Source organism: Anneissia japonica, unplaced genomic scaffold (genome assembly GCF_011630105.1).
Source record: "Anneissia japonica isolate Jap-2015-1 unplaced genomic scaffold, ASM1163010v1 scaffold288153_len396733_cov185, whole genome shotgun sequence".
Classification (NCBI taxonomy): Eukaryota; Metazoa; Echinodermata; class Crinoidea; order Comatulida; family Comatulidae; genus Anneissia; species Anneissia japonica.
In genome coordinates, this window is record NW_022705851.1 from 375011 (window position 1) to 387882 (window position 12872).

Here is a 12872-nt window from a genome sequence, read left to right on the forward strand (position 1 = left end):
TTATTTTCTCCATGGTTCTACCAGTACCAGGAAGGTATATTATACCTATCTTGTACAACAATGGCTATTTGATCTTAATCAATATCCGGATTCTATATTATTAAGACAATATTCTATTATCTTAATACAGTTTACCCTCCCATTCGAGACCACTTTGAGACCTGACAATTTTGGGTGGTCTCGGGGCTCGGTCTCCATTTAGAGGGTTAGCTTACGCGTTAAAAGACGTACAATTGTTACGGTATTTGGTTATTTGAAAAAGTGGTCTCTAATTAGAGGCTTATTGGAATGAGAGGGTCTCGAATTGGAGGGTTATAGCACAGATATTGATAACATTTATTATTGTAAAATGTAACACGAATAGACATCTATTCAACACGATTTCATCAATATTTGATTGACAGCTGAAATGGTAGCTGAATTACATCAAATTTACAATCGAAAACACTAACAGACAAACAAAACAATACAATTCAATACACACAACGTACACTAAAATTATCAGGTAGGGGAGAGTGGGGCAAACGGAGAGTGGGGAAAACGGAGAGGCTAAGACATTTTCTTAAATATTTGTCACAAAAATGAAGATATGGAACCATACATCGGTTAGCTAAACACTTAAATATATCATGCATCATAAACACATAGTAAAAAAATAATTATTATAAAGCATGCATAGCCTATGTGAATAAAACCATGACTTTTCAAAAATGCCCATGTGGGGGAAAATGGTCCGCCTATTGAATAACATAGGTAACAGAATTTTCTCATAAAATGTTAATTTATCTTCTCAAACAGGGCCTATTATGTAATTATACTATTTTATTATATTGTAAGCAATTATTAGACAATGATAATTGTAGAGACATAATATAGCAGTTGACAATAATTACCATAACCGTTTTGCCCCACATCGATGACATGCTTCCGCCGCCTTGCCACACTAATAACAATGGCAAGCATAGACTTCTTACATTGAATATACACCTAAATACATTTAGGTTACCTAAGTACATACCGGTACACATTTATTGTCCATTTAAAAAAAATAAAAAATCAACCGTTTAAATTACTACCTCTATTTAGATCACGGCGACACCCACACCACAGAAACGCCCGGTATATTGCAACAGGGCGCTATAAATCATCAACATCAAGCGATGTAAATATCGGTGGAGCTATGGCCTAGTTCCCGAACTTTCAAAATTCCGTTTTGGCCCGCTACTCCATTTTGCCCCACTCTCACCTGCGAAGCTATTAAAATATCTAAATATACACAAGTAAAAGGGAAATATTAAAATTGGGGAAAATGAATAAAAATGTAGGAGACGAAATAAACGTACATCCAGACACGCACAAAAACACATTAACTTTAAAAATACTGCACGACAGACCACTCAAATTGAGAAATTCAGTTATTTAAGAAATTGACAATCATGGAACATTAAACATTATTTCACAAATTGATAATTAAATAACATTAAATATTATTAGCATGTTAAATATTTTAAATTGATTTGCACAAGAGTTACGAATAAAGTATCAACTGCCTGAACAGATTGCAAGTAAATTTGAATTATAATTAAATTAAAAAAACAATATAAATAAATATTGCAAGTATAGGTCAACTGAACTGAGAGGGATACCGGTAGTTTACGGTAAATGTTAATTATTGTTTAATAAGCAGATCTGTTAAATAAGGTATCACAGCTAATGTGCCTAGTTGTAACTTTTTCTTGGCAGTGGATTGTCATGTAAGTCAAACACGGATTGTTATCTGATATTTTCAAAAGATGGCAAGTATCATAATGCGAAAAGTACCGATAATTCAGGTAATGGTAAAGAGGGTTGACATTGTGGATAAATTGGAGGTGGGACGGAGGTGGTGGTGGTGAGGGGGAGGGGGGAGATGGAACTTTTATTTTATTAATAACGTTATGATGATGATGACGACGACGACGACGAAGATGATGATTATGATGATGATGATGATGATGATGATGGTGATGATGGTGATGATGATGATGATGGTGATGATGGTGGTGATGAGATGATGATGATAAAGAGGGGGAAAGAACACGGCCTTTTTAACCACCCAGTGTAATTTCAACTGGGTACGCAATTGAACTCCTTTGTGTAGAGTTGCAACGTAATAGTAGGCCTAAGGTACATTGCTCAAGGACACTACACGAAATTCAAAGAAAGTGCTCGAGAACCTCACATGGAGGTCGAAAAAACCTAAACGCAACCGCTGCACCTGACCAGCCGCATCATTATGTTACCATAAATTATATTTTCCACAGCGAAAAAGGCCCGGTCGTCAGACGAATGTTACACATTTACTAGGAAAGATGAGGCGCCCGAACCATGCTCTGATACTCGAATAGAGTGCATTGATCAAGGGGGAACGATTGTGAATATCACCAACATTGAACAATATGAAGGTTTAATGAATGAAGTGCTTCATATATTAAAAGTAGGATCCAAGGTGACGTTCAATGTACTCCAGAATATAAAACAAGGAGAGCAATGTGCATACGTGAATATACAGGATGGTTTGATTTGGAATTCGGATAAAATAATCCCAAAACACGCCGATACTAACACCACTGTGAATGCAGTACTGTGCGAGCAAACAGGTACGGTAGTAGTGTCCGGTTATATGTTTTGTTTTAGGACCTGGGGCAGGATAATGCAGATTGTTTTGTCTATCAGGGGATCATTTAAACAACAAATTCGTGACCTGACTGGGTTGATAATGCCGTTTTAAAAATTTATCGGAGGTTTATTATTTTTTATATTCGTCCCGAGTGTCTTCCAGTATCGTTGGGATAAATAAAATTATAATTAAACAAATCCAGAAGGATGAAGAAGCCGAAGGGGATACCATGTTCATTTTGTAGTTTTCTTTATCACTCGGTGCATGCTTTGAATTGCCAATGTTCTGGCCGGAATATTGCAAAACAAGGCTAATTTTTAGAACAATGTATTAATTTTGACAGATGCATTGATATATTCATCGACCATCTCAACCTTAACATCATCGACCATCTCAACCTTAACATCATCGACCATCTCAACCTTAACATCAACTTTTGGTTCTCAGACCACCGACCACCTAACTAATCAGATTTCCGATATTACATCTATAACACCAGTACAAAACCAACAAACAGGAAAAACAGATAGGATGCGAACACCCATCGTCATCGTGGTAGTCTGCGGCATTATAATCCTTTTACTGGTATTCGTCGGATTCGCATATTCTAAAGTAAAAAAAAGGAAGATAAATAACGAAAGGTATTTAAAACTATTATTTTTGGCATTATTACGAGAGTAAACCATATTCTGTAAAGGGGTAGGCCTATCATTATTTTTTGAATGCGCCTTCAGCGACATATTAAGTATGAATCACATCATTAGTAGGCCGGGGCTATTCACAATCCAATGGATTTGTATCATTAAAATTTGAGAGAACTATTCCGTTTTTAAGTAGTCCTACTAACAATCGTATAACACACAGCTAACCCTCTAATTCGAGAGAACCTCATGACCACTCTGCATTTTCTGGACCAAAATATTGGAATTAAAGGACCACATAGGCCTACTCGTTGTATCAAGGGATTAAAAGAGATTCAAGGTTTATTTATTGGTCAAACACAAATTATAATATAAACAAACATTACATTTTGTCTAAAATCTACAAAAGACTATAACATAACTATAACATATTTTGCGCTAGAATTATATAAATTTTAAAATTTGACCTTTGTATTGTCTGTTATGGCGACGGAATATTTTATCGTTCTTTATTACCAATTAAAAGCATATACTGAACTAAAAACAGTATTTGCATAACACGACAGAGACGCAAGCCCATGCTAAGCAAAATAAAAGAGTCGTTATCAAACACCATGTCATTTTAATAACGACGAATTTTACAACGTACATTAGCAAAACAGAGGTAGGGGCAGCCGCTCACAGATAGTCATACTGTAATGTACTGTGCTGCCCCTAAAGGCTTATTAACTATAAGGACTTATTGTAAACAAAATAGCATACACATAATACATATGCATCCAAATGATGCATTAACATTCAGTTAAGCATACATGAACATTACAATACTACGATAGAAATATTATACATTATAGTATTGTATTGGAAACGTTGCTTAATTCATAGTGGAATAAAATGCAAATACTTTACATGGTGATTAAGGGGTAATTCAAGTATTATGTAACGCAGAGGGGTGGGGGTATAGTGGAAAATGTTACAGTGTGTGACATAGGGGTGGGGGTGTTGCTTGAATTGTTACATAACAAAATTAATTTTCATGGGAAGAGAAGAAATATTAAATATTCAAACTTGTATGATATTACTTTATTGAAACATATTACATCAGTGTAACACAATGTAATGTAACACAGATGTGTTGAATTTGTGAAATCAATAAACAATGAAGTTACATCTACCATATCAAAAAATAACAAAACATCCTACAAATTTGTAGTGTAAGACAAATTTGTAGTGGAGGACATTTATCCTGATACTTAATGTTGTTCATCTGATTTTATTAAAATTGTTGATGTTCGGAAGGGGGTGGGGGTGGTTATAGAGTTACATAACATTTAGAGGAGGTTTGGAAAAGTGTTACAAAGTGTTACGGGGGCGGGGTGTCAATATTTGCCAAAAAATGTGTTGCATAATACTTAAATGACCCCAAAGTACACCAGAAAGTGTTGGGTGTCAAACGCCCCAAAGCCCATCAGCATGATGCCACCCAAACCAGCAAGGAAATTCATATGTTTTTGATTTAGGAACAGGCGTAAGAAAGATGCCAAAATAGACTGTACAACTCAACCTGCACTAGCTGAATATCCTTTCATTAAAAACGTCTAAATTAAAATCCTAATCAGGGGCGGATCCAGGATTTTAGAGAGGGGGTTCAAAATGTTCCAAAAAAACAAAAAATGAAAGGGTTTTCCGAGGGTTCTCCACTGGAAAATTTTGATTACTAAATGGCAGGAAATGAGCTTTCTCGACTTTTGAGGAGTCTTTTAATGACCTTTCAGTTCTTCAAAATTCAAGGTTATCCCCACTCCCTCCTGAAAAAGGTCAGGTAATTTTATCTCATTCTTTAGGCATATACATAGACGAAAAAAATCAGAGACATAGGCAATATATTATTATATTCCAACAATGTATCGATGAACCGATATGCCCGAAGAACGCACATTCGTACATAAACTATTACGACGTCGAACCAAAAACAGCGTGTTAATTTATTTAATTGAAGACTAGTTGGGCTAAGGCCACATAAAATTTTTTTATTAGTTTATCACCCCCTCCCTCCTCATTTTTGGGGAAATTATGGTTTTAATTTTTTTTAATTTTTTTGGGTTTTTTTTGTTGTCAATCAACATATATTTTTTATTTCAATCTTTTTTTCACTTGAAAAGCTCAGGATTTTTTAGCAAATATGTTTATTGGTACAACAAAAACATATTTTTTGAATATAAATTTGATTCCACTCTTATAAATTTTTATATATATGTCCCTAACAATTGATTTACTTGTGAACATCGGTAAAATGGGGGCGAGGTTGGCAAAAAAAAACAACCTTCCTCCCTCATCAGTTTTTATTCTTACATAGGGTGATAAACTAATAATTTTTGTATGTGTGCACTATAAAGAACCCAGTACATCCTTCGAGTTGAGTAGGGGATACGCTGGTGTACTGGACAAACAGCCCCTGTGGTGGACGACGAGTTGCTGATACCGGGTTACCGGGTAGCACAGACAAGAAGGGACCCTTAAGGGGCGAAGAAAGTCATTGACCGAGTTCCTAGTCCATGTATCAAGCGCCCTGAGCATCTTACATTAGATGGATATGTACGCTATATAAAAATACACTATTATTATTATATTATTATTACCCATTTATACTCCTGGGTAGAGAGCAGCAATGTAGATAAAGTGTCTTGCTCAAGGACACAAGCGAAATGTAATTTGTGAAAATATAATAAAACTGGACACTACAATATTTTCCCTTTTTATACGGATTGAATAAAAGTATATATAATTAAAGCAGTACACGAAAATTTAATTAAAACTACTCCAGTATTAGTTAGGACTAACTTCACCATTCAAATATAAAGTTATAAAAGTATATGCATCCCCAATTACATGTTTGTATAAAAAACAACTTAGCATAATGTAAAAATTAGCTTTTTACCCAAAGGTGGCAAAAGACCGGGTGGCAACGGGCCTAGGTGGCAACATGCCTAGGGTGGCAAATGGCCGGGTGGCGAAAGGCCGGGTGGCAACTGGCCTATGATGGCAAAAGGCCGGGTGGCAGAAGGCCGGGTGGCAAAAGGCCGGGTGGCAAAAAGCCGGGTGGCAAAAAGCCGGGTGGCAAAAAGCCGGGTGGCAAAAAATCGGGTAGCAACGGGCCGGGTGGCAAAGGGCCGGGTGGCAACTAGCCAGGATGGCAACGGGCTGGAACCCCGAACCCACTGCACCAAACCGATTCTTATATTTTACTACAATAATGTCCATCACTATGATCATTATGATGATGATAATATCTATAACATAACTATAACATATTTTGCGCTAGAATTATATAAATTTTAAAATTTGACCTTTGTATTGTCTGTTATGGCGACGGAATATTTTATCGTTCTTTATTACCAATTAAAAGCATATACTGAACTAAAAACAGTATTTGCATAACACGACAGAGACGCAAGCCCATGCTAAGCAAAATAAAAGAGTCGTTATCAAACACCATGTCATTTTAATAACGACGAATTTTACAACGTACATTAGCAAAACAGAGGTAGGGGCAGCCGCTCACAGATAGTCATACTGTAATGTACTGTGCTGCCCCTAAAGGCTTATTAACTATAAGGACTTATTGTAAACAAAATAGCATACACATAATACATGCATCCAAATGATGCAATAACATTCAGTTAAGCATACATGAACATTAAAATACTACGATAGAAATATTATACATTATAGTATTGTATTGGAAACGTTGCTTAATTCATAGTGGAATAAAATGCAAATACCTTACTTTACATAGTGATTAAGGGGTCATTCAAGTATTATGTAACGCAGAGGGGGGTGGGGGTATAGTGAAAAATGTTAGAGTGTGTGACATAGGGGTGGGGGTGTTGCTTGAAGTGTTACATAACAAAATTAATTTTCATGGGAAGAGAAGAAATATTAAATATTCAAACTTGTATGATATTACTTTATTGAAACATATTGCATCAGTGTAATACAATGTAATGTAACACAGTTGTGTTGAATTTGTGAAATCAATAAACAATGAAGTTACATCTACCATATCAAAAAATAACAAAACATCCTACAAATTTGTAGTGTAGGACAAATTTGTAGTGGAGGACATTTATCCTGATACTTAATGTTGTTCATCTGATTTCATTAAAATTGTTGATGTTCGGAAGGGGGTGGGGTGGTTCTAGAGTTACATAACATTTAGAGGGGGTTTGGAAAAGTGTTACAAAGTGTTACGGGGGCGGGGGTGTCAATATTTGCCAAAAAATGTGTTACATAATACTTGAATGACCCCTAAGTACACCAGAAAGTGTTTCGGTGTCAAACGCCCCAAAGCCCATCAGCATGATGCCACCCAAACCAGCAAGGAAATTCATGTTTTTGATTTAAGAACAAGCGTAAGAAAGATGCCAAAATAGACTGTACAACTCAACCTACAGTAGCAGAATATCCTTTCATTAAAAACGCCTAAATTAAAATCCTAATCAGGGGCGGATCCAGGATTTTAGAGAGGGGGTTCAAAATGTTCCAAAAAAAAACCAAAAATGAAAGGGTTGTCCGAGGGTCCTCCCTTGGAAAATTTTGATTACTAGATGGCCGGAAATGAGCTTTCTCGACTTTTGAGGAGTCTTTTAATGACCTTTCAGTTCTTCAAAATTCAAGGTTATCCCCCCTCCCTCTTGAAAAAGGTCAGGTAATTTTATCTCATTTTTTAGGCATATACATAGACTAAAAAATCAGAGACATAGGCAATATATTATTAGATTCCAACAATGTATCGATGAATCGATATGCCCGAAGAACGCACATTCGTACATAAACTATTACGACGTCGAACCAAAAACAGCGTGTTAATTTATTTAATTGAAGACTAGTTGGGCTAAGGCCCCATAAAAACAATTATTACTTTATCAACCCTTCCCTCCTCAATTTTGGGGAAATTATGGTGTTTTTCTTTTTCTCAACATATATTTTTTTATTACAAACGGCCGTTTTTCCATCTTTTTTCACTTGAAAAGCTCAGGATTTTTTGCAAATATGTTTATTGGTACAACAAAAACATATTTTTTTGAATATAAATTTGATTCCATTCTTATAACTTTTTTATATATATGTCCCTAACCATTGATTTACTTGTGAACATCGGTAAAATGGGGGCGAGGTTAGCAAAAACAAAAAAACAAAAAAAAAAAAAACAACCTCCCTCCCTTATCAGTTTTTATTCTTACATAGGGTGATATACTAATATTTTTTTTATGTGTGCACTATAAAGAACCAAGTACATCCTTCGAGGCGAGGGGATACCCCAGTGTACTGGAACAGACAGCCCCTGTGGTGGACGATGAGTGTTGCTGGTACCGGGTTACCGGGTAGCACAGACAAGAAGGGACCCTTAAGAAAGCTATTGACCGAGTTCCTAGTCCATGTATCAAGCGCTCTGAGCATCTTACATTAGATGGATATGTGCGCTATATAAAAATACACTATTATTATTTTAATATTATTACCAATTTATACTCCTGTGTAGAGAGCAGCAATGTAGATAAAGTGTCTTGCTCAAGGACACAAGCGAAATGTAATTTGTGAAAATATAATAAAACTGGACTACAATATTTTCCCTTTTTATACGGATTGAATAAAAGTATATAAGCCTATAATTAAAGCAGTACACGAAAATTTAATTGAAACAATTTCTACTCCAGTATTAGTTAGGACTAACTTCACCATTCAAATATAAAGTTATAAAAGTATATGCATCCCCAATTACATATTTGTGTAAAAAACAACTTAGCATAATGTAAATATTAGCTTTTTACCCAAAGGTGGCAAAAGACCGGGTGGCAACGGGCCTATGATGGCAAAGGGCCGGGTGGCAGAAGGCCGGGTGGCAAAAGGCCGGGTGGCAAAAAGCCGGGTAGCAACGGGCCGGGTGGCAAAAGGCCGGGTGGCAACGAGCCAGGATGGCAACGGGCTGGAACCACGGTCCCACTGCACCAAACCGATTCTTATATTTTACTATAATAATGTCCATCACTATGATCATTATGATGATGATAATATTAAATAATAATCATTAATAATAACAATAGGGGCCTAATATTAATGATAATAATTAATTAATATTTGAGACTTTTTATGCTCATGCCTGTGTACTATGACTTAAATTATAGAATGCATGTTCCTTAGATTGGTCAAACCTAAATTCGATTTATAGGCCTCTATTATTATAAATTAACGAAATATATTATTCTTATCGTTTTGAATTATTCGATTGAACGTGGGCCTATTATTTGCTGTAATAAGTATTTTTGCTTTATTTCCAAGGGCTCAGAATACGTTGGAGATGACTACAAATGCATGTAAGTTCAAATATACTTTAATTGTATCCTGTTATTGGTTTTTGGATTTGTTTTCATATTAAGTATAACTGTATTTTACTATCTACAATTTTGCCATTTTAATGTATATTTTATCTATATGGAACCTTTTTAAAGATTTTATTGACCTGCTGAAAAGTTACTCACTTCCATTTCCACATTGAACAAATAAATTCTGAATCTGAATTATAAAATTATTATCATTTTTATTTATATTGTCATAGGCTATATTTACTATTATATTGTTATTATATTAGAGGCCTATTACGTATTACTTTCTTGATCATTAACATTATCATCACAAGCATCATCATCATCATAGTCATACACATTTTATTTTCTTTCTTGTCATTATTATAATTATTTTAGATAGACAAACACACACCCAGACAGACAGACATACAGTATAGATAGATAGATAACTGTATTGTCCTCGTAGTAAAATACAAATATGCCTAAGGAAATTCATCTTCTATTTAATTGGCAAATGTTAAAAAAAATAATTACACAAGTGCAAGAAGACGACAACAAATTTATAATAATGCGACAGCAAAAAAGACGATATAATAAACAAAACATTTAGTATAAAATTGGGTCATTCAATGATTATGTACATTATACAAATAGGTCTATATCAATAGTATTTTCAACATTATTGTAGTTATATCGTATCATTTGTACTTATACTTTCTCAGGTAGATATTCCAATATCGATGTTTACAATGATGTTTCTCAGACCAACATTCACAATGATAACAGTACAACGCGTAATGTGGCGCCTGGTGATACCTACACGTATGTTGCAACTGAAATTCAATCTGTGACGCCACAGCCTGAAATACAGGATACGATTGGCAGAAACTACGAGCAACCACTTTTGGAGGACGAAATGCACGCTAACGTTCAAGCTGATGCAGTTGTAGAGACAGACGACTGTGAATACGATAAATTAAACCGGTCACGCGCAGTAACCTGTGCAGGAGATCATGACGATACGTATAACAGCCTCAATGAAGATGCTGGTGACACGGGGCATTATGATTGTCTCCAACGATCCAACATTCACAATGATAACAGTACAACGCGTAATGTGGCGCCTGCTGATACCTACACGTATGTTGCAACTGAAATTCAATCTGTGACGCCACAGCCTGAATTACAGGATACGATTGGCAGAAACTACGAGCAACCACTTTTGGAGGATGACATGTACGCTAACGTTCAAGCTGATGCAGTTGTAGAGACAGACGACTGTGAATACGATAAATTAAACCGGTCACGCGCAGTAACCTGTGCAGGAGATCATGACGATACGTATAACAGCCTCAATGAAGATGCTGGTGACACGGGACATTATGATTGTCTCCAACGATCCTACAGAAAATAGGCTGTCACCTAACCAATAAAACTATCGACCACAGTATTTAACTGGTGTAATAATTACTTACTATTAATACGTTAAAATTCAATCAAGCCAAAAAAATTAGTGAAACTCATATTTTCCATCAGTAACATACACAGCGCCTTTGATATACCATGGTCGTTTAATTGGCGCTTAATGTTCCAATATTATTATTTAGAACACCCTAATATCCTACAGAAGTCAACACATTTGTACATGATAAGCCTATTGAGTATGTATACCCCGTGTATGTGCCTGCCTGCGATGGTTGGTAGGCCAAATATAAGACTGGCTATCCGGCTATCGTCGACTTATTTGGGATGCTGATTGGTCAATTGAATCAGGGAGCGTATCCCAATTTCTTTTCCCGTAGGCTACGCAGTGCAAGGTTTGCAGTGAAAGCATCTGTGTAGCGATTCTATGGAAACAAGGGTTAACGAAAAAATTAAAAGAATTGCGTTACGTATGAAATATCGGCAACGTTTTACCTTTCATTTCATTTCATTTTAGTTCTCATTCACTTTTATTTCACACATTGTCCATATAAAATACAAAAATAAATACCAGTATAAGTACATGACGTACAGAGTACACAAAACTTTGTCATAGTTTAATATGTTTACTTTAAGAATAATATAAAATTGATTTATTGAAAAATTAGTTAAATGTTCTTTCTGAGTCGTAGTGGTTAACTATTAATAATTATGAAAATGGACGTTTTTACTGTTGTTATGTATAGAAAGTATTTCGAATAGGCCTAATTGCTTTAATCTGACTGTTAGTAATTTTAAAATTTTAACTTGAAACTTTATTTTTAGCAATTTAATTTTTTTTTTGTCTTTTTTGGGGTATCCCACTTCTAGTTCTTTTCGTAGTTATCATTACATAATTTGCAATTTTATTAGTTTTATGCAGTATTAAAAAATATTAGAGAGAGCATCTTAGCTCAGTCGGCTAAACAGGTGGTAGACACTGGGCACGAGCTGATTTTTTTTATTACTGTTTTCCTTTTTTCTTTTCTTTTTTGTGTGAAAATGAGACAAGCTCTGCTTCTGTGTTTGATCCCGATCAATCAAATAATGAATTAATAGATTGTATTTTTGTTCCTTTCATGTTTGTTTGTGATTAATCTGTGATTGACTTTGTGATTAACTAAATTAACTGTGATATGAATGAAGCTTCAGAGTATGTCATTTTAATCTCTAGATCATTTCAAACTTGGTTAATAGACTGCTGCTGGGGGTTGGGGATACAAGCGTCCCTTACCACCACTAGATCCGCCACTTCTCTTCATTTCAGCCCGGATAGACAGACGGAAAATACTAAGAGTCATGTAAAAGCAGGAGGCTACAGGCACTAGTCCAAGTAGCCTGGATTCCAGATCCTAATTTTTGGTTACTCAATTTTTATTGCACTTAATGCGCGCCATACCAAATTTAATTTGCGTCCGATACTCGATTAAGACTCAACCGAAAATAAAATTGTAATAACTTAACTTTATTCGCTCGTTGGCGGCGCTGTCTAGAATTAAAAAAACTATAACAAAGGACTTGTGGCAAGTCTACAGTCCAAGTTATCCTGCCCCATCAAGTGGACATCAGCGTCACAATAAACTATGAAAATTAACTTTTACTACCCACCCTAACAAGAATGATAAGCAATCAAAGATGATCAACAATTATGATTGAAAATTTCCGTTTAAGAGAGATTGGTTCAAAATTGTATCAAAACCCAACGTTGTAAATAAAACAAGTTTATAAACATGAAAAGAAACTTGG

General features: G+C 35.3%; 1 protein-coding gene across 1 annotated transcript; it reads left to right on the forward strand.

Moving 5' to 3' along the window:
• Positions 1-2077: 2077 nt before the first annotated feature.
• On the forward strand, positions 2078-12211 carry LOC117105933. The gene is made up of 4 exons (XM_033247238.1): positions 2078-2639; positions 3003-3300; positions 9640-9674; positions 10388-12211. Exons 1-4 carry the CDS (start codon positions 2450-2452, stop codon positions 11077-11079), a joined length of 1215 nt encoding a protein of 404 aa, XP_033103129.1. The 5' UTR covers positions 2078-2449; the 3' UTR covers positions 11080-12211.
• Positions 12212-12872: the final 661 nt, after the last annotated feature.